Here is a 23,662-nt window from a genome sequence, read left to right as displayed (position 1 = left end):
CCAGTGTCATTTTTACAGTAACAGTGCATATGTATAGCACTGATTACTGTACTAATGTCACTGGTACCCCCAAAAGTGTCAAAAATGTCAGTCAAGGGTCTGATCTGTCCTTCCCAATGTCGCAAAAAAAAAAAAAAATCGCAGATCGCCGCCATTACTCGTTAAAAAAAAAAACACCAAAAATGACAGAAATCTTTCCCTTAGTTAGTAAACGCAATAACTTTTGCGCAAACCAATCAAAATACGCTTATTTTTTTTTACCAAAAATATGTAGCAGAAAACAAATTGGCCAAAAATTATAAAAAATTTTGATTTTTACATTTTTTTGGGAGGAATTTCATATAAAAAAATGTGAAAAATTGGACAAATCATAAGATAACGAACACTGATAAATAGACCTATGTGAGTAATACAACTTCATTTTTAAAAATATTTTTTATTATAAAATTAAAAGAAGACTAGGGATGCACCGATCCGATATTTGGATTGGATATCGGCCCTGATAGGGGGAAAATAGCTGGATCGGGGGATCGGTAAAATTAACAGATCCACGGGCCGATCCGGTTTTGCTCTTTATAGCTTGTGAGGGAGCAGAGAACAGCTGTCAAAGAAAAAAAAAGAGCCTCCTGCAAATGCCTTTCAACTCTCCCAGTTAAGTAAACACAATGATTACAATGTATCTTTTCGTTCCGTCTGCCGGAGGAGGGAAGTTTAACCTCTTAAAGACTAAACCCATGACATTTTAGATTTTGAATGCACAATTGTTATAAGGTATCTGCCGATACCGATACCGATCCGGAAGTATTATTTTGTTATAAGCTCACAAAACAGTACTTCCGGATCGGACTCGGGATCGGCGATTTCACAAAGCAAAAGATCGGGATCGGGACCAAGTCGGATCGGTGCATCCCTAAAGAAGACCACATAAAACTAGTGTGATCTTTGACTCTGTCTGGAGAATTTCAAAGATTTCCTGTAATAATTCAACCTGCAGACTGAGAAGGTTCCGAATTGAAGATTTTACTATCAAACGTAGCTACGTGAGAACATATGTAATTCCGCTCTATATGCTCTGGTCTGAAACAGCTCAGACTTCCCTTTTATAGGGATTCTTATCACATACAACACATGCACATTTCATGCTTTGTCATCCTAGTACCTGGCCACTTGTGATAACATCTTAATCAAAAACATATTCCAAACGCCATTTTAATTTCTATAATATGAATATAGAAATACTTTATAAATGTATATTTATTCTTCACACTGCACTCATGAATAACTCATAATTCTTCTATGTAGTCTTATATATACCTAAATATATGATTGTGTATCACTGAGCATGTACAGTGGGTACGGAAAGTATTCAGACCCCCTTAAATTTTTCACTCTTTGTTATATTGCAGCCATTTGCTAAAATCATTTAAGTTCATTCTTCTTCCTCATGAATGTACACATAGCACCCCATACTGACAGAAAAACACAGAATTGTTGACATTGTTGCAGATTTATTAAAAAAGAAAGGTTCCTAAGAGCCAATTCTGTCTCTGAGCTCTTCAGGCAGTTCCTTTGACCTCATGATTCTCATTTGCTCTGACATGCATTGTGATCTGGAAGGTCTTATATAGACAGGTGTGTGGCTTTCCTAATCAAGTCCAATCAGTATAATCAAACACAGCTGGACTCAAATGAAGGTGTAGAACCATCTCAAGGATGATCAGAAGAAATGGAAAACACCTGAGTTAAATATATGAGTGTCACAGCAAAGGGTCTGAATACTTAGGACCATGTGATATTTCAGTTTTTCTTTTTTAATAAATCTGCAACAATGTCAACAATTCTGTGTTTTTCTGTCAGTATGGGGTGCTATGTGTACATTCATGAGGAAGAAGAATGAACTTAAATGATTTTAGCAAATGGCTGCAAAATAACAAAGAGTGAAAAATTTAAGGGGGTCTGAATACTTTCCGTACCCACTGTATTACTATTTTATTATATATATGCATTATCATGTATTATGATGTAGATATCAGTAAGGATCATTTTATCCTTATACAGACTCCGTTTTTGATAATCAACAATAAGGATATCGGATGAGCAGTTCCTCCTGGGGCTCTCAGCAATTAGGTGCAGCCGCCAGCCTTGTTCAGTGTAATGACAGGTCACCGGCGGCCGCACCTATTCACGGCTGTCTGCACAGCCAGCGACTACCTGTGGTGATCGCTGCTGGACGCAGACAAAGTGCATCCAGCTGCACTCACCACAGGTAATTGCTGGCTGTGCAGAGACCCACAAATAGGTGTGGCTGCCGATGACCTGTCATTATAGTGAACAGGGCCAGCGGCATCACTTTCTCCCTGAGAGCAGCAGGAGGAACTGCAGCTACAATTCTTCCCGGCCCTAATCGCCGGTGTGAATGTAGCATATGTGTGTGCTGCGTGTGGAGGAAGAGGGGGGTTGTGGGTAGGGGACTTTCGATGAGGAGTGCAGTTGAAATATGGAGGGGCGCAGCCCACCCCAGCATCCCCCTAGGTCGTGTCATTCAGTTTTTGTTCACCTGGTGCCACTGCATTCCTTGCTGCTGGCGCTATTGCAAAAATATTGCAGCCCTGGCATGCTTCCAGATGTGCATTTGCCTTGCTTTTTAATGCAAGCTGCCACCGCTGCTATGCTTGAATGGCATCCTTGGCATCCCTACAGAGATAAATTTGCCTGGCTTGGCTTGTCTGTGTAAGCTGCTGTGCCTGTTGTGCTTGCACAGCATCCCTGGTATCCCTACCGACATGAATTTGCCAGGCTTGCCTGTGTAGGCTACCATGGCTGCTGTGCTTGCATGGCATCCCCAGCGTCTCCCCTGATGTTCCTGGGCCGCATGCCAAACTTACTGTGTCCGCATGCCCCTCCTCTAAATAATTTAACCTCCCTGGCGGTATTCCCGAGTGTGGCTCGGGGTTACTTTTCAGTACCAAAAGCGGTAACCCCGAGCCACACTCGGGATTACCCCAGAATCACACTCACCTTCCCTGCGATCCCCCGCCATCCTCCCCCGCCGTCCTGCAGGCATCCTCACACTCTCTCCCCACTCTGTGCTTGGCAGATGCCGACACCTGCCTTCTGGTTCCCTTCCCTGCAAGCGTTGCGACGCAGGGGGGGTGGAACCGGCGGCAAATTCAAAAATGTAAATACACCAAATGAGATGATACAAAGCTGTGATCCTAACGGATTACACTGTATCATCCCATCTCACCACAGGATTTCACCTGGTGACTTTTCCAGTGCCCTGCCTGTGCTTTTCCAGTTCTTTGTGCCTGGAAAATAGAGAACGACCATGGCATCCAAAAAGCGTTCTTTTTGCGCAAAAGCACTTTTAGACGAACTGGAAAACAGCGACAGTGAAACGGAGTTACTTGAAGAACTGAGCGATAGCGATTCGTGGGAAAATTCGTCATCAGGTACGGAAAGTGACAACAGCGATGATTCTGATGTCTCTTTCTGGCACATAGCTTGTGGAATTTGGGAAGTATATGAAATGATTCTTCAGAATTTCCAACGGAGCGATGTGCCAGAAAGAGACATCAGAATCGACGCTGTCGTCACTTTCCGTACCTGATGACGAATTTTCCCACGAATCGCTATCGCTCAGTTCTTCAAGTAACTCAGTTTCGCTGTCGCTGTTTTCCAGTTCGTCTAAAAGCACTTTTGCTCAAAAAGAACGCTTTTTGTACGCCATGGTCTTTATCCATTTCCCAGGCACAAAGAACTGGAAAAGCACAGGCAGGGCACTGGAAAAGTCACCAGGTGCAATCCTGTGGTGAAGTGGAATGATACAGTGTAATCCGATAGGATCACAACTTTGTATCATGTCATTTGGTGTATTTACATTTTTGAATTTGCCACCGATTCTACCCCCCTGCATCACAACGCTAGCAGGAAAGGGAACCGGAAGACAAGTGCGGGCATCTGCCAAGCACACAGCGTGAGTACGGCGGGAGGATGGCCGGAGCGGGGAAGGACAGCGGGGGATCGCAGGGGAATGTGCGTTTTAAAATATAAAACAACAAATTTCCATGTAAAACAATGTACCGCTTTTAGCACAGAAATTCTGACATAATCAGACCGCCAGGGAGGTTAATAATGTCAATTAGATGAAATGTAATTTTTTTTCTAGAATGCCATATCAGTAAAAGATGAACCCTAATGGGTTTGCTTTGCTTTGAATATTGTTCTCTGCTTTGAAGCTAAACTCCAGGCAAACAGCTAAATGCTCAGTCTAAATCACAAATATGAATGATCTTATTTATAAATTTGTCAAGCCACTTTCACTATTTATACAACCTCAGCCAGACAGCATAGCCAGAAGGGTGAATAAAGTAGGCTCATTGCCCATAGCCTGCTGACTGGACTATGAAGGAGCAGGAACACAACTATAAGTCATCAGCTCTGCTCACTCTGCTCTCTCTTCTGTCAGCATGCTTCCTGTCAGCACGCCTCCTGTCAGCACATTGTCCTAGTACTGGCCCTCCCTCTCCCATTCTAAGTGCTGCTGTGTAATGGATGATAAGAGGTTGATATCTGGGCAGAATTAGGTACTTGCGCTGGTTATGTTTAAAAATACTTCTAAATTGTTTTTAAAGGAGTACACATCTGCATGTGCACAGTTAGTTTCTTCTGTAGTATGCAATGTAGTATCGATCTCAGGATAAAATATGCAGTATTCTGGCAGGGGAATCTGGTTAATTCAACTATGATGCACTACTTTGTTAAAATTGCTCAATATTTATTACATTTTTATGTGTTTTTCTTGCTACAGTGAGAGATAAGTGAATCCGGTGCAGTGTAAGCTACATTTTCCTTATCTAGCTATACCTGGATAAGGCATAAATGTAAAAGGCTGAAAGTGAAGGAGAAGTGCAATGGGGACCAACGTCAGACGGAGACCAAAACAGGTTCTGGAGTCATGGTAACATCTCCGATCTTGACGACCAAAATGTTTGAAGGACAGATGAATTATGACTTGGAGGTAAAACAGTACAGCCTATCCACAATCTCCTTTGTAGACTGGATAGGAAATGGGATATCTCTGTTATTTGTATCTAACTGAATATGCTGCACCAAATTCTAAAGACTCATCTCACTTGCTATTGGGGAGGATTAAAGTTAAGATTGACTAATTCTCCCCTTTAGTAGTGATCATGTAAGTACATTTCTTAAGATTCTGGATATGTGACTAACACCAGAGGAACCTAGAGCAGTTTTTTTTCCAGGAATGATAAGTATATTACAATCTTTCTGTCTATCTATCCATTATCTTATATCTTTACATTAACATTTTAGTATAGATATGCTTGAACTCCTATTTTCTAGGCTTCTACTTTTAATTGTTGCATGGCAAAAAAAAAAAATGTACATCAAAATTCCGAATTCTACTCAACTAATTGACTAATAATGTAATTTTCTGCACCGGTAGATTCTTCTTAATGTGGGGCTTCTAATTATTCAAGCTGCAAAGGTATGAAACCATTCTTATGAACTTGGAAAGTGAAGTTAAGAACCACCTTGGTAATATGTCATCTTTGAAGCCCCTAAAACAAAGCTGGCAAATGATCACAAAATCACAAAGATGCCTATGAAAAACAAATGTATAAGGTTTCAGTTTATGTTTGTTGGTCTTTGCCAGGCCTGAAAGCTATAAGCTCTCTTCTTCAGCATATTTATATTATATTATATGATTTTGTTAAATTAAAAGTGAGTCAGTGCAAATGTCCTGCATGTCCTTTGGGGCATAAGCTGGGAATTTTAAAGGGTGGTCATAAATAAACTATCTCACCAAAATAAACATTCAGGTCAATGTATATCAAGTTCTAGTAGAGAAGAGTCTAGTAGAGTTGCAGGTAAGACCACCATGGTAAAAGGATGACACTACAGTCAACTGACCAGTTCTCATTTTTTTCTATCTAGATGACTCCTATGCCTAAGAGTGATGAAAATGAACAGCAGTAGTGCATATCTCCAGTGCTATGCTGTGAGAGCCGATGCTCTAATTCGGCATGAGGTTCTTACTGAATTTTGAGGACCAATCTGGGGCCTAACTAATCTATAAATTGCTACATCGTTGCCGTAGCAGGACCTCCAGGAAATCAGTAGAGTGGTAGACACCTTCTGGGGTACAAAACAACAAATGAATGCGCGCTTACTCTATTGTAAAGTAAAAAGCATGACATGCAGGAGTGCCTAGACTGATACATCACCAAGCCAGTGGAGAGGAGAAACACATAATCTCAAAAGCTGAAGGATGACACATTATCCCAGACTCAAAAATATGCTACACTGCCCAGGAGCTCAGAGGATATTGAGAGAAGTGTGTGGATTACGTCCGCCAGGGTCACTTGAAGGCGTGTCCACCAGAAGTCACGTGTCCCAAATCCTGAATGTGATGTTATACACCTGGCGAAAGAACTTCCAAAGGTCAGCTGGTAAGGGCAGACTTGAAGTCTTGGGGAGCACTCAAACCATATCAAACCAAAGGAGAGAAGCCAGTCGTCATAATATGATGTTTCCTAGGTGGCTGTTATCTGGTTCAGACCCTTGCTTTTATTGTGATATAATACATTGCTGAATTTTAATAGTCAGAGATATTGACGGACTTAGAAACTATTGTATTTGCTCAAAGAATACTGAATTTCGCTGTGCATTGATATCATGGTGACCTGCTTCTCTCATTTGGTTTGACATAGTTTAAGTGCTCCTCAAGACTTCCAGTTTGCCTTCACCATTCGACCTTGGGGCGATCTTTCAACAGGTGTATGACATCACATCCGGTTCTGGGACACATGACTTCCAACAGCCCTAATCCACACACTTCCCCTACTGTCCTGTGGCTCCTGGGCGATGTAACCGACAGTTGGGTCTGGGATCATGTCTCATCCTTCAGCTCTTGGAATTATGTGTTTCTCCTCTCCACTGGCTTGGTGATGTATTAGTCTGGGCACTAATATCATGCTTTTTAACTTTACATTAAAGTGAATTCTGATTTTATCTTTCCAACAGCCCTAATCCACACACTTCCCCTACTGTCCTGTGGCTCCTGGGCAATGTAACTGACAGTTGGGTCTGGGACTGGGATCATGTCTCATCCTTCAGCTTTTGGAATTATGTGTTTCTCCTCTCCACTGGCTTGGCGATGTATTAGTCTGGGCACTAATATCATGCTTTTTAACTTTACATTAAAGTGAATTCTGATTTTATCCTGGGCTTGTGGCTCTATTGACTTTCACAGGGCTGGGAGTGCTCCTTTATTTGTTGTTTTGTGCTCAAGCCTCATTGCTGGTCGGATGAGTAGTGGGAGCTGCCCTTACTGTGGTTATTTACATATCTCCTTGGAACCTCATTGTGCTTGGTATTTGTATTTCCTTAAGAGATAGGGGCATTTCTCACTTCCTGAGGCACTGGAATGGTAAACTACTCATTGTGGATGGTGGAACCTTGTCAGAGGCTTGTAATCCCTGAACTTCGAAAACCCATTTGCAGTTTCCCTATTTAGAAGGCCATTATCCCCTACTAAATGTGTTTCTAACATCACTGCTATAGATACTCTGAACAGGAGGCCACATTGCTCTGAACATGTCATCTATCATATATGTGTGCTGCCCCAGATCCTGCTAAATGGTGGCTTATAGACAAAAATTGCTTCCTATGCCACCTGCAGGCAAACTCTGAACTTACAGATCACATGTACGTTTGTGTCATTGAAAAGTATGTTTTACCTCTGATAAAAGTTCCAGTCTCAGAACATAACCTGGTCATCACTACCAATTACAGTTCACATGAACCAGAAGATCAGTCAGCAAACTAACCAGTTTAGGGTTGGTGGCCATCAAAAATTATGTGGTCATCTCTCCAGAAATGAATTCTAAAGGGAACTGCATCTGCTTCAATTAGCCACCGACTGAAGACAAAGCTAGGTCATTTTTTTTAAGAATACAAATTTATCAATTTGTTTCAATGGGAAGTTCTAGCTACGATGGAATAAAAAAGGTATTGCGTCTACAGATTACTGAATCAATCTGCACATTTGGTTAAATCAAATACTTTATGACGAATCAAAACTCCTTGAATATCAAAGTATCAAACTTTGTAATCCCTCCCTGCAGAATCCAGATGGTATTTACAAATGTTGCAATTCTTTACAGACTGGACATGTACAGATTCAGCATCGCAATTAAAGTGGATGTAAAACCCTCTCCTATACCCAGTGAAGTGAACAGCTTCAGATGATACACAGAGATAAAACAAATCACCCTACATAGGTTTTACATGTATATGTGCTGTCTTCAGCTTTCTGTTTGGAAAGTGCACATGCTGTTAGAATTTTCTCTTCTCTTCACAACTGTGGGAGGGAAGTTTAGCCATACACTGTGAGACAGCTGATTGGAGGAGAGGCACACCCCTCTCCACATAGGCAGAAAAAGGAAGAATTATGAAGAGCTGTGCTGTGAATAGATCAGCTGTCTGCTAATCTATTGCTATACATCTACCCCGACACAAGTTTCAGGCTGGTTTTATATCAGTTTACAGAGAACTTGTTAGAAGTTATCATGCTGATATCAGGAGAACAGAGCAGGAGAAAGTCATGGGACTTAGGGCTTTGAAGAAAGATAAGTAAACACTACAGATAGATGTGCCTAACTGCCTATGTCAAATTTCATGAATGGGGTTTACATCCACTTTAAGTCTACTTATTCCTAGATCATTTGGCTTACCTCTGACTCTTTCAAGAGATAGCTTGTTTGAACACCAGAGAAAAATGTAGCAGGGTTTTTAAAGATTAATAAAATCTTATCTTCCCTTTCATTTATATTACAGAATCCCACAGCCTTCGTTATCATTTTACGACAGACTCCTCTCCTGGAGCTGGGAACCCATCATATCAAGCGGTGGGTTACGTAGATGATATTCAGATTTCAAGATATGACAGTAAGACCCGGAGAGTACAGCTTCTCCTGCCCTGGATGGAGACAGAAATAAGTCCTCAGCATTGGGAGAATCAGACCCGGATTGCTCAGTATTATGAGGGCAGGCAGCAGGAGATCACACAAGACCTAGTAAAACATTTCAACAACTCCAAAGGTAAAGATTTAGATATCAACCGTAAACAGAGCAAAAGAGGTTTATATAGATATTGTGAACACAAACATAAACCTGAATTCCAGGCAAACAGCTGAAACACATATAACACAGATGAAAAACCTCCTTTTACCTGCCAAAGGATTTTAAGTCCTGTCCATCCAGATCAGAGACTTATACAGCACAGTCCTGCCTTGCAGGGTAGGGAATCCGATCTTTCTCTGTTGCAGTTTCACTTCCACTTAAACATCTCTGCCCCATTACCATCCTAGAGTTCAAGAAAATATGGGGTGCGGGACTTTTAAGGTGCTCAGACACAAAATAGCAAAAACATTTTTGGTATGTATAAAAAATATAAACATTTACTTATCAAAAAGAAGTATAAAAACATTTTATACAACCAAATATTCAGTGTATATAGATTATATTATTCACTGAGCTTTTGTTTCCGACCGGTTTTGCCATATCGGCTTCTTCAGGGAAGAAGTTTTCTAATGAACAAATAAAAAATGCAGTAAATACAATGAGAATCAACATATACATAAATACAACATAAACCAATTGCAGAAACCAAAGTAATAGGCTGAGCTTGATCAATCATGCAGAGATTCATGCAGAGATTAGTGTGTGCTGTAAATTGCCTCCAGCATTGTTCCTTTTTCTTTTTGCCGGAGGCCGCCATTTTGCTGAAGCTCAGAGCCCCTGAACAGCAGTAAATCATAAAGCAGAACTAAACCCATCAATTTAATGGTTTCAAAAAACATTCCTGGAATGCTAGGGTTGCTAACTGTCATATTTGCTTGTGTCCTTAACCAAACTGTCAAATCATCAAATGGCTAGTGTCATAACTGATCACATGTGCAGCACCATGACAGTTGCGGATTAAACAGAAGCAGCTTCCTTGGCTATAAAGAATAGGAGGGCCTATCCCTCTTTAAGGCTGGCAGCAGATTAGTCTCTACAAACTGGGCAGTGCCTAAAATGCCTGAAATGGAGAGCAACTGAGCATGTGCAGAGCAGGATGTGACAGTATATTACTGCATTTTACACAATATAGACACTTATTTTTAATGTTTTACATAGCTATACCTACAAAAGGGGCCAGCCTGAAGTGATCTAGCGGGACTTAATTTTCTGACTAAAGTTCCACTTTACCTAGCCAAATCGCATAGTGCAGTAATCCATCAATATTGTTAACCGCTTGCTGACTGCCTAACGACGATTTATGTCGGCAGTCAGCCCCTCACAGGCAAAGCGACGTAGGTCTACGTCGCTAGCCTGTGAGGCTCTGGGGAGCGAGCGCGTGCCGCCGGATGCGCTGTCACGGACCCCCTCGCGCGTGTGCCCGGCGGACCCGATGTCTGCCGGGCACTCGCGATCGTCCGTTACACTGGGAGAAAGGCAGGCAGCTAATGCAAACAAAGCCACCTGTCATTCTCCCCTGTGTAAGAATGGTGATAATACGGTTCTGCTATGCAGGACCGTTGATCACTGTTCTTACACACACAGCCACAACCAATCACAGTTAGAAACACGCCCCTAGGGACACACTTAACCCCTCCCTCTAAAAAAAAAGTTAACCCCTTCACTGCCAGTGTCATTTTTACAGTAACAGTGCATATGTATAGCACTGATTACTGTAGTAATGTCACTGGTAACCCCAAAAGTGTCAAAAATGTCAGTCAAGGGTCCGATCTGTCCGCCGCAATGTCGCAGTCCCACAAAAAAAAAAATCACAGATTGCCGCCATTACGCATTAATCTTTCCCTTAGTTAATAAACGCAAAGCAATCAAAATACACTTTTTGTGATTTTTTTTTTACCAAAAATATGTAGCATAAAACAAATTGGCCTAAAATGTTAAAGCATGATCAAAAAATCGCACGGGTGATCAAATACCACCAAAAGAAAGCTCTGTTTGTGGGAAAAAAAGGACGTCAAACTTGTTTAGGTACAGCGTCGCATGACCGCGCAATTGTCCGTTAAAGTCAAGCAGTGCCGAATCGCAAAATAGGCCCTGGTCAGGAAGGGGGTAAAATCTTCCGGGGCTTAAGTGGTTAAACAGCAACTGTCATTTTCAGGCTGCTGCCATTTATTCAAAGAGGAAATTTGATTGGTTGCCTCAACTGACTTATCCTCACCGGCCTCGTTATTTGAACCTAATTGTGTGCATGTTATACATTCTACATAGCTTTTGATATTGCTAAATGGTTTATATAAATTCACTATTATTTTTCTTGCAGATCAAAATAACGGGTTTGTTTTACAAGTTCGATTTTTGTGCCAGATGTCAGGAGATGAAGATGACAACTATAGCGGATATGAAGAGTTTGCAGCCAATGGGGGTCATTTTATAGCATTGGATACATTTGTGTCCAAGTATGTTGCCCTGATGGAAGATGCGAAGAAGATGACGGATGTCTGGAATAGCCGCAAGTCCAGTGCTGAAAAGCAAAAGTGGTATATGGAGCAAGAGTGTAAAACGTGGTTCAAGGTCTACCTGGACTATATGAAAGAGACCTTAAAACCTGGTAAGAAAAAAAAAGATAGAATTATATTATCTACCAGTAGGAGTGTACCTGCAATAAAATGAGAAGATCTTCTGGGTATAGACTGTGTCCTCTATAATGGTATAAATGGTAAGCTTCATAGCTTTAGAACTGTAGGTTCAGATATCATGGCTCTGCAGGGAGGTGACACATGCTATTTCCAGGTCTTCTCTACCCCCAGACCTGAGAAATCTCCCATTATTCATTAATAATCTACCTCAAATTATAAACTGGCAGTAAGGAGGCCCATTGCAATGCATTCTAGGAACACACAAGAAGGCAAAAGAAAGGTAGTCATAGAAAGAATGTCATAGTTGACATGTGTCCCCTTAAAATAAACCATTAAAGGCTAAGTTCACCTTTTCCAAAATCCAGCTCTCTTATGTACCAATTATTACTAATGTACCAGAAAAAGGAAAGCTTTCTTTGATTTTTAGAACAAGGCCTTACCTTAGCCCTTGCTCTGTTTATAGAAAACTTCACGACTTCCTTGTATGTAAATTTTGGGATGTAAGAGCCAGTGGGACACAACAGTTTACCAGCTGACGTCATTAGCACACACCCTGCACCCATTAACTAGGTTTGCGCCAGATCCCGGCATCCCTCCACACGTGCATTTGCCTGGCTTGTCAGAGTAAACTGCCGCGACTGCTATATTTGCATGGCATCTCCAGCGTCTCTCCAGATAGGCTTGAACACATGCTACACTATGGACTAGGAGGATTTACCTATCTATTCATTCACTCTGTATCCAATCAGGCAGGTGTCCAAGAGAGTTTAGCATGCAGCCCAGGCCCATCTGGAGGGTTGCTGAGGATGCCGGCCATTACAGAGATGGAACTAAGCATAGTTTTGTCCAACTAACATTAGCTTAGCCCAACCAGAAATCAACAAACTCCAAACATAGTACACAAACTCCATTGAAGCCAATAAGAGCCAGATCTTACAATTTTGTCTGGTCTCTTTGTACGCTGAGCTTTGCATGTCCAGCTCATTGTACACACTCTTGGCACAGTGCCTTGGTGCTGGGATGAATCAATTCATACACATGCATGGAAGTTACATAATCCCACACCAGCCAATTAAGATGGCCCAAAACCCCACACCAGGTAGAAGCCAGGGAGAAGAGGACAGCACTGGTGAGGGAGCTCGGGGACATCAAATCGTTGGAGCAGGTGAGTATTTGCTTACTTTAGTTCCGCTTTAACAATAACTATATGGCTAATTTTTAAACTTTAAACAGTGTATTCACATTTTAATGTCATAGAAAGTTTTTGGTACATAGTTTTTATAATAAAAAGGACTTTGTTTTTATTATAGGGTGAACAAATATATAGAAATTATATACAATAATAATTCAAATGCCCATGGAACTTTATATGAGGTATAGCAGAGACAACAATGTAATTAAAAAAGTTTTTATTACAATAAAACAATAATGTATAAAACATTTCTCAATAAAATAAACTAGCTGATCTACTATAACCATGATTACATATAAATATTTAAATTACACAAAGTAACAGTTAGAGCCGGTTCACACTGCCGCAACCTCTAAGTCGCCTCATAAGGGGCGACTTGTTAGCGCAACTTCAGCGCGACTTTGCGTGTATTCAGCGCGACTTGTGTGATAGACGACTTTGTACGACTTTGTATTTGGCCAATCAGAATATGATGGTTCTGGGTCATGCTCAATCACACGAAAAAAAGTTATTAAAAATTGTCGTTTTTGATATAGAGCCAATTATTGAAACAATTATTGAAAAAAAAAAAGAGATTTCTTTGGATTTAGTGTCTGGGGGTCTAAAAAGTGTACCTGTGAAGTTTCAGCTCTGTAGCATGTCCAGAACCAGAAAAAAAATATAATTTTTCTTATAATTTTTAGTAGCACAGGGTAGTGGCTTCTCTCCACCTGGCCGTTTTTGTTGCAGGCATTTATCGGGCATTTTTGGAGGCAGGCATGAATTTTTTTGGATTTAGTGTCTGGGGGGTCTAAAAAGTGTACCTGTGCTACTAAAAATGATAAGAAAAATGCTCTTTTTTTCTTGTTCAAGACCACTTTAATGGAAAGTCGGATCACAAGTCGGATCAAATAAGATAAGGAGGCGACTCCAATTGAAGTCTATGGGACAAGTCAGATCACAAGTCGCCTCAAAGTAGTACAGGACCCTTTTCAGAAGTCGGAGCGACTTCAGTAGTGCCAATTAAGACGGCACTCATTGATTAACATTGCTTTTGCTATGTCAAGCGACTTGGGGGCGACTTGAGGGCACACAAGTCGCCTCACAAGTCGCGGCAGTGTGAATGGACTCTTAAAGGCCAAAATCAATCGCATCCAAATCTCAACGCGTTTCGTAAACCTAGTTCACTTCTTCAGGAGTAGATACTATTGACATGATATCTGCAGGTCAAAAAATCAAATTTAAAAATATTGATATAGAATAACACACTCCTAAAATAAGGGGAAAAATACTGCTTTAAATACTGTGGTTAAATCCAAAAATGGAGGGATGGGATGGAAGTACATCACTTCATGCACTTTATACAATTATTGAAATGTATCAAAATGTTACAATTTTATTTTAATTTTTGCTATTGGAGCATTCATTGTACATGTCATCACTTTGTAAGAGCTGAAATAGTGAACACATACAGGTGCATCTAAAAAAAATAAAAGGATACAGAAATGTTGGCTTACTGAAAAGTATGTTCATGTACAGTATAGTATGGACTATATACTTGGGCTCCTTTTCCATGAATTACTGCATCAATGTGGCGTGGCATGGAGGGAATCAGCCTGTGGCCCTGCTGAGGTGTTATGGAAGCCCAATTGCTTTGATAGCGGCTTTCGGCTTGTCTGCATTGTTGGGTCTGGTGTCTCTCATCTTCCTCTTGACAATTTACCACAGATTCTCTATGGGGTTTAGGTCAGGCAAGTTTGCTGGCTAATCAAGCACAGTAATACCATGATCAATAAACCAGGTATTGGTACTTTTGGTATAGTGTGGGCAGGTGCCAAGTTCTACTGGAAAATGAAATCAGCATCTCCATAAAGATGGTCAGCAGAGGGAAGCATGAAGTGATCTAGAATTTCCTGCTAGAGGGCTGCACTGACTTTGAACTTGATAAAACACAGTGGACCAACACCAGTAGGTGACATGGCTTCCCAAATCATCACTGACTGTGGAAAATGTTGCATTTAATTTAGAAATCAGGGTCCCAGAGTCTGGAGGAAGAGTAGTGGGGCACAGAATCCAAGTTGCATGAGGGCCAGTGTGAAGTTTTCACAGTCAGTGATGATTTAATTTTTCAGCAGGACTTGGCACCTGCCCACACTGCCAAAAGTACCAATACCTGGTCACATGATCATGGTTTCACTGTGCTTGATTGGCCAGAAAACTCACCTGACCTAAACCCCATGGAGAATCTGTGGGGTATTGTTAAGAGGAAGATGAGAGATACTAGATGCAACAATGCAGATGAGCTGAAAGCCATTATCAAAGAAACCTGGGCTTCCATAGCACATCAGCAGTGCCACAGGCTGATCACCTCCCTGCCACGCCGCATTAATGCAGTAATTCATGCAAAAGGAACCCCGACCAAGTATTGAGTGTATACTATACTGTACATGGACATATATTTTTCAGTAAACCAACATTTCTGTATTAAACATCATTTTTTTATTGGTCTTATGTAATATTCTAGTTTTTTGAGATACTGAATTTCGGGTTTTCACTAGCTGTAAGCCATAATCATCAAAATTAAAAGAAAAAAATGCTTGAAATATATCACTGTGTGTAACTCATCTATATAAAATTGAAACAAAGAAAAACAAAGAAAGGGCGCACCGACCTAGTGCATTATCCTCATTAATAGGCTTTATTCATGCAACATATAAAATGGCTACTCACAAACATAGGCGAAAAAAGATCATATCGAGCTCAGTTGCTCCAATGTCAGGAGTAGTCCATAAATTAGTCCATATCCGATGAGATGACGGCTGACGTGTTTCGAGGCTCTGAGGAAGAGGCTGAGCCTCGAAACGTGTCAGCCGTCATCTCATTGGATATGGACTAATTTATGGACTACTCCTGACATTGGAGCAACTGAGCTCGATATGATCTTTTTTCGCCTATGTTTGTGAGTAGCCATTTTATATGTTGCATGAATAAAGCCTATTAATGAGGATAATGCGCTAGGTCGGTGCGCCCTTTCTTTGTTTTTCTTTGCCTCTAGTATCGTTGGACTACCCCAGTCCGTTTTGGGCAGCAAGACCTTAGCCATCTGAGATGCCAGTTGTGAGTCCCGTGGGGAGTGTGGTCGGGGAGCTTGGATCCTAAGCGCAGGAGAAGGGTGGTATCACCTTATTGTTTTGGAGCATATAAAATTGAAATACTGAGATAAATTAACTTTTTGATAATATTCTAATTTTATGAGATGCACCTGTATTTGGAGACCACTCTGAAAAGTCTAGAATATTAAAGAAGAATTCCAGCAAAAGAAAAAAAAAAAGTTCCCATGCCGTGGGGCTTTGCCTTCACTGCATGGGTTAACTGCTCATTTTTGTCTAGGGGTGAGGAGAGCAGAGATATACTTACCTAATCCGCCAATCCTCATAGTAAAATACCCGTCCCTGCTGCTCCTGTCCCCCCCCCTGCACACTAGCAGTCTTGTTCATGGACTGTTCCTAATAATGTCATCCGGCCCATAGACCAGCTCTGGATGTGAGGATGGCAGGTACAATCCCTTGCTGGACGTGAGGGAAGGACTGGGTGAGTATAGTCTTTCTGTGCACCCTTGGCTAAAACAAACAGTTGAGCACTGCATGGGGGGAAAATATTGCCAGAGTTCTGCTATAACTTTATCGTCTCTATTTACGTTTTTTTTTAGTGCATCCAGAAGTGAAGGTGTGGGGTCGTCATCAGTCAGAGGAGAAGACTAGACTGTATTGTTTGGCATACGGTTTTTACCCTCAACCTGTGGATGTGAAATGGGTGAGGAATGGGACAGACCATGTTTCTTCAGATGAAATGAGTCCAATCCTCCACCATCCTGATGGCAGCTATCAGATCAGAGTCAGTGTGGAAGTGCCAACCAAGGAGGGAGACACTTACTCCTGTCATGTGGGCCACAGCAGTTTCGATGATGTTCTTATTGTGAATCTGACAGAACAGGATATGAAAGGTACAGCATTTTTTTCAGATCTAAATGTAATTGTATGCAAACTTTTTGTGCTGATTTCAATTGTAAGTCCTGGGTCGGTTCACATCCGTGTGGTGTGTTTTAGGTGCACTACCACTGAAGTCTATATGGACTGATGTTGAATATTGCAATAAAAGCTGGTTTCATTTTATATCTTTTAATGACCTGATCATTTTTACTGTTAATTGTTATTTCTCTAGCGCTCATTGACAGACGTAGTCCTCGGTGATACACCACCTTCGGGTTATGTTGCCTCCACAGGAGCAGGACTAGACAGGAAATTAAAAAGCTCTGGCCACACCCTAGGGGCAGTCCCAGAGGGTATATCCTCTCTCTCTCTGCCTCAGCAAATCAGTTATTTTCTGTCTAGTTAGGAGTAAGGACCTAGATACCTTGCTGGGATCTTAGGTCCTGGCAAGAATTTTTTTCTTAAAGGATTGTTAGACAGCTTTTTTTCTCCAGTGTTCCTGTGAGATCTTCAAGCAAGAAAGCTGAACTGGGCGACGGGCTGGATGTTGAGATCCGGTGGTCACCCCAGTTCAGCCTACGAGCGCGTGCAGGCCATAGCTCCGCGCTGGGTCGGCCGCGACAAAGTCCCATTAAAAGGACTGAACCCGCGAGTTAAACGTCTCGCTGAAACGCCAAAGACCATGAGTCACGGCGTCCGTATCGGTCGACAGCCCTCCCGCCCCGGTGGAGAGGGGTACTGTCAGGAGTTGGTGGCCGCCTGGTTCCGGTATGGTGAGTAGTATGTTCCCCCTTTTCCCTGACGGTTTTTGTGGTGAACGCGGGCCCCTCTCTGTATGGTAAGAAAGAGTCCTTTCTATCCTATAACATGTCACAAATCCTCCTACTTTGAGTGTGATTTTATGTGTGCAAAAGCCAGGAGGCTTGGTTTGGGAGCTAACAATCTATTGTATACATGTTTAAAAGATGTAATCTGTGGCATTCTGGGAATCTTATGGGTTAAGTATAAGCTACCTACCAGTCAGAAGCCACGGACATGTAGACTGCCTTCCAAATCAGATCTCCAGCTATTAGCAGGCCTCCCGAACGGCCATGCGGTCCGCCAGGGCCGGTACCGCCAACCACGCCATATCCCCATGCAGAGAGAGTGTTGTGTGCCCTGCAGCACACCGCTATTCAGTATAGGCCGCCGCCATTTTTTTTGCTGGATCGCACGAGCCGCCATTTTGGCGTAGCCTCGTGTCTCCAGCATGGGGGCGGCCATGTTTGAGGTGATCCTACACCTCGTGGAGCTTGGGGGAGGCGCCGGAAGGCGTGCAGAGGGGCGGAGCCGCCTCCTTTCTTCCTGGGCAGCCAGCCAAAAGACTTCCTGTTTGTCAAGACAGCGCTGTAAGCTGTTGCAGTTTAACTCTGAGCATCAAGTGGTGAGCCTGGGGGTCTATCTCTCTCTCTCTCGATCGATAGGGATCCCTAGCAGGTAACACTAAGGGGCTTTTTGTGGCGCTGGGGGTCAGAAAAGAAAAAAAAAAAAAAAAAAAGTTTTTTTCTTTACTTTTGAATTATATTATCCAGGAAGTAACTGGAGTTATTATGGACCCTGCCACACATATTCCCCCACCTGTTTTCCCTCGAGGGGGCCTCGGGACCCGCCGGTGCACAGAGTATAGAGTCATTTACGGCAATTTTGGAGTCTTTGGTGGCTCGGGTGGAGGCGGCCTGTCAGGGACGGGGGTCAAGGAAGCGACCCCCGCCTACCCCTATACTATCTGACACCTCTGACTCAGATTCAGAGATGGTCACGGCAGTTGCAGGTTCCTCTGCAAGGGCTGTTATCCCAGGTAAAGCCCCCTCAGACAGTGAGGAGGACGCTTCTTCTCTTGCTATAATTCAGGAAGAAGCATTGGTGGACGCACTAGTTGTGGCAGTGCAAGAAACCTTAAAACTTGAGGCTTTACCGGCAGAGGCAACTGAAACAGAGAGGCCTTTTGGGACTAATAAGCCCATCAAGACGGCGAAGGCTTTTCCTGTACCTAAATGTTTCGGTAATCAGATTAAAGGAGAATGGGAGCATTCTAAACGTACCTTTACTATTTCCAAGCGTATTGCTAGACGCTATCCGTTTGAGGAATCCATCATTAAGAAATGGACGGTACCACCAGTCGTGGATCCGCCTATTTCCAGGCTGAATAAAGCCACGGTTATTCCAGTGGAGGACACTTCGTCCTTTAAGGATCCGGTGGATCGAAAGATAGAAGCAGAGTCCCGCACTATCTTTTCTCTGATAGGGTCAGCATTTAGACCAGTAATTGTTATTGGTCTAGTTTCCCAGACACTTACGGAATGGGCGAAAATGGTACGCCAAGATCATAGGGGAAAAGATATTCCCCAGGAGACATCTGATTTGATGGAACAGATCATACAAGGGCTACGGTTTATCTGTGACGCAGCCTTGGACACTACTCCCTTGTTAGGGCATGCATCTAAGTTAGCAGTGATCCTCAGACGTGTGCTGTGGTTAAAATGCTGGTCAGCTGACCTAGGTTCCAAAAAGACCTTGACCAATCTCCCTTTTCAGGGGAATCGTCTATTTGGGGCCAACCTAGATGAAATCATCAAGGATGCCACTGGGGGCAAGAGCACTTTTTTGCCACAGGCTGCAAAAGCTAAGGGACCTCGCAACAAGCGAGGACCTTTCTTTACCGCCCATAAAGGGCGCCCGGCTGGTACTCCCGGGAAAGGCAAGACTCCTCCAGGAGGGTTCAAGAAGGGCTGGTCGGACAAGCAGAGGACCAACCCAGCCAAACCCGAAGTAAAGGAGTACACAGCCTGAAGGTGCGCCCCCACCCGGTTTCAGGGTGGGGGGACGTTTTCACCGGTATTCAGGACATTAGATCGAGCATCAACCACTACTACCGGTGCGATTCTTCCCTTCCAACATTTAAGTACCACAGGAAGCGGTAGTTACCGTTCCCTGAATAGATCTTTTCCTTTACCTTTTCCTAAGATTAGTCCCGATACCTCACAGGAATCGGATCTGATTGACCAGATAGGCCAAGTAGCCTCTAGTCGGGTGACTTCGGTCCCTGAGGTTCAACCAGAAAAGATCACCTTTCCTGATAACTATCAGGTATCTGATAAATGTGTGGAAACAGAAAACGACCAGACTTTCTCGGATGGTCGGGGCCAGATAGCTCTAGGGACGCCTGGTTCAGATCCAATCAGCGCCAGTGGTCCTAGAAATTCTAGGCTGGCCTCCTCAAGCCGGCCTGGCCGACTTGGACATGTTAGTCGCAGACGTTCCGTGGGAACTTCGTCTCAGGGAGTGTCTGTGGTCTCAAGGACCAATTTACCTTCGTGCTTTACAGTCGCTGGTTTTAATGGCCTGGCCATTGAGACCCAAGTACTGAAGGACAGAGGTTTGTCTACTTCAGTCATTCCTACCCTTATTAAAGCAAGGAAAGCGACTTCCAGCAAAGTCTATTATCACACATGGAAAACTTATATTGCGTGGTGCGAATCTTTAGGATTTCCTCCACGTACCTATTCGGTGTCTCGAATATTGGCCTTTTTGCAACAAGGGGTTGAGCAGAAGCTAGCCTTGAGCACCATCAAGGGTCAAGTTTCAGCATTAGCAATCTTCTTTCAGAAACCTTTAGCTACCAAATCCTTGGTGCGGAATTTCATCCAGGGGGTGCGGCACCTGGCTCCTCCAGTCCGCGCGCCCTTACCGCCCTGGGATCTTAATTTGGTTTTGTCGGTTCTACAGAAACCTCCCTGTGAAAACATCAGGGAGATTCCCTTGCTTACTTTATCCCAGAAGGTGGTCTTCTTGGTGGCTATTACTTCTGCTCGCAGGGTGTCAGAACTGGCTGCATTATCATGCCAGTCCCCATACCTAGTGATTCATAGGGATAAGGTAGTACTTCATCCTAAGCCATCTTTTCTTCCTAAGGTGGTTTCAGATTTTCATCTGAATGAAGATATTGTACTACCTTCCTTGTGTCCTCAGCCCAAGCATCATCGGGAACATGCGTTGCATTCCTTAGATGTGGTTCGGGCAATCAGGGTATACCTGAAAGCTACGGAATCATTCCGTAAGACGGATTCACTTTTTGTGATCACGGATGGCCCCAGAAAGGGTTTGCCTGCATCTGCCGCGACCATTGCCAAATGGATTAGACAAACGGTGGTACAGGCTTATTCTATTAAGGGTCAGAGTCCTCCGTTCCCTGTTAGGGCGCACTCCACTCGAGCGCTCAGTACTTCCTGGGCCTTTCGCCATCAGGCGTCAGTGGTCCAGGTATGTAAGGCGGCCACTTGGTCGTCGGTACATACCTTTACAAAATTCTATAAAATTGATGTGACGGCATCGGCGGATGCCTCATTTGGCCGCAAGGTTTTGCAGGCCGCAATTTGAGGAGACCGGTGGTCTACCTCGAGGGTTTTTTTCTGTTTGAAAAAAAAAAAAAAAAAATTTTTTCTCTTTTTTGTTGAGTCTCATCATTAAGGATGAGCATTGTAAACTTCTAGTTGGCACCGGTTGGGCCTTCTAGATTGGGATTTGATTTCATTTTCCCACCCCTCAGTTGTGATACTGCTCTGGGACGTCCCGAAGGTGGTGTATCACCGAGGACTACGTCTGTCAATGAGCGCTAGAGAAAAATGGATTTTTGTAAAATCTTACCGTAAAATCCTTTTCTCTTAGCTCATTGACAGACGTAGTCCCCGCCCCTCTGTTTTTTTGAGTTGGGTTGGGTTAAAATCTCTAAAGACTGCTTTTTCACATAACTGATTTGCTGAGGCAGAGAGAGAGAGGACATACCCTCTGGGACTGCCCCTAGGGTGTGGCCAGAGCTTTTTAATTTCCTGTCTAGTCCTGCTCCTGTGGAGGCAACATAACCCGAAGGTGGTGTATCACCGAGGACTACGTCTGTCAATGAGCTAAGAGAAAAGGATTTTACGGTAAGATTTTACAAAAATCCATTTTTCTAACCGAAGATCTGCTTTAAGGCTGGGTTCACACTAGTGCAAATTGGATGTGGGTTTCCCTGCATCCAATTCGCAAGTCAGGAGCCTGTCACTGGCTCCCAAAGGAGTCGGTTCACATGGCTCCGGGAGGGCCTGCGGAGAAAATTGCACAGGGGTCCTGTGCATATTTAGCCTAAAATTTGGACCAAAATTGGACCTGAAATGTAGAACAGGGACACACCAGACCCCTGCTGAGAGCTGCTCTGCACGGAGGTGTAAACCCAGCCTGAAGTGGAATTCCAGGCTTTACCTAACTAAGCCTAAAACTGCTCCCACCCTTCTAAAACCTTTACTAACTACCCCGTAAAAGGAAGACACATATACCTAACCTACTCACAGGGTGCTCTGGTCCAGCCACATGGTCTCCCTAGCAGCCGGCTTCAGGGGAGAGGAGAGAGCACCAACAATAGCTGAAATGACTGAGTGGTGACATCACCTATAGGCTTACTATGGCGCTTCCGTTGTAGGCTGTCCCTGCTTTCTTCTTAAGCTACTGATTGCAACCAGTAGGTTTAGTATAATCATCTTTCTTTTACAACAGGGTAGTTAATTTAGGTGTTAGAAAATAGGTGGGAGCAGTTTTAGGCTTAGTTAGGTAGAGCCTGGACTTCCGCTATAGGGTGAAGTATTACTGGCTTCTATGGCAACGACAAGTCTACACAGTGCACTCTCCTTACGCCAGCGGGCACTCCAACTATGCACAGTGCACAGTGTATGTTCTCCTACTGTAGCTGAGTAAATAGCAGGATGGAGGGGGATGAACGACTAATAGTTATTGTGGAGAGGCCCCCCAACAACAACATCTCTAATGAAAGGATGTGCACCATTAAAAAAGGGAGTAGCAACCGAAAATGTGCTATTCAGCTTGATTCTTATATGAATATGTATTATAGCTCTTTTACTCTTTCTCTAGAAGAAGGTTCTATAGCACCCTCCTAGGTAGGTGCTAGAGAGAGAAAGTAAAGTTTTCAATCCTGTCTGTGTCAGAGCGATTGCAGGTAAATCTATTTTGTTCCCTGCGTATCAGAGAGCAGGATCAGTTAGTGGGGTCTGCTCAATGTGCTCAGGTGCAACTCATTCTGTCTACAGAGTGTTTCATACTGGTCCAATAGGGAGACATATACGACAGTGGGAGGAAACCGGACAAATGAGTGCACATGTGTTTGATACAGCCCTGGTGATTTGGCAAAGGAAAGTGCCTTGTTGCATGCTGGGATACTGTATAAATGCCAGGAGCACATGTGCTTGGAGTCTTTTCGGCTGGATAGCGTAGTCTCAGGGGAAGGGGCAGCTGCCTCCTCCTCTGTAGAGGTGCCATGTGGCCTCAGGTGGTCGACCTGAGGGCCTAGAGAGTGCGAGTGAGGAACTGAACCCGGAGGTCCTGTGAAGCCGACTGGAAGGGGAGACACTGGAGGATCTGATTCTGCAGTACAGTGAGTACAGATCTGTGTCAAGGGACTTGACCTGAGGGGGGCCACCTCCGCAGCTAGAAGAGTCAGTGGACAGGTGTCAGTAAAAGGGGATGCTAGTAAGTGTCCTGAAGAGAATATAGTTCACCAAGTCTATTGCTGGAGAGAAAGAGCAAGGAGATTTAACCCTTTCCATACATGTGGCAGTATGGATTAAGCAGTGCACCTGCCTCCACAGGCAACCTGGTGAGGCCAAGTGAGAGTTGTCCTTATCCATTGTGAATAGTTACAGTTGGAGTATCCCACTATTCCCTTCTTCCATCCAAGTTCCAAAATAAACACTAAAAGAACCAATACCCCTGGACTGTTTATTGAGTGACGAGCC

At 43.3% G+C, this 23,662-nt stretch overlaps 1 protein-coding gene across 1 annotated transcript in view; it reads left to right on the top strand.

Moving 5' to 3' along the window:
* LOC309560448 (major histocompatibility complex class I-related gene protein-like) overlaps positions 1–23,662 on the top strand; it is a gene marked incomplete at its 3' end in the record, with an annotated part of 48,138 nt that overhangs the window by 13,065 nt on the left and 11,411 nt on the right. The window contains exons 2-4 of the mRNA XM_082264081.1: positions 8,863–9,126; positions 11,366–11,653; positions 16,562–16,917. Coding sequence (XP_082120207.1) covers positions 8,863–9,126; positions 11,366–11,653; positions 16,562–16,917 — 908 coding nt within the window. The remainder of the gene's footprint in view (positions 1–8,862; positions 9,127–11,365; positions 11,654–16,561; positions 16,918–23,662) is intronic.

Source organism: Pelophylax lessonae (genome assembly GCF_965119305.1).
Source record: "Pelophylax lessonae genome assembly, chromosome: 7".
Lineage (NCBI taxonomy): Eukaryota > Metazoa > Chordata > Amphibia > Anura > Ranidae > Pelophylax > Pelophylax lessonae.
The sequence above is the reverse complement of the archived record's forward strand: the minus strand, read 5'-3'. Positions and strand labels throughout refer to the sequence as shown.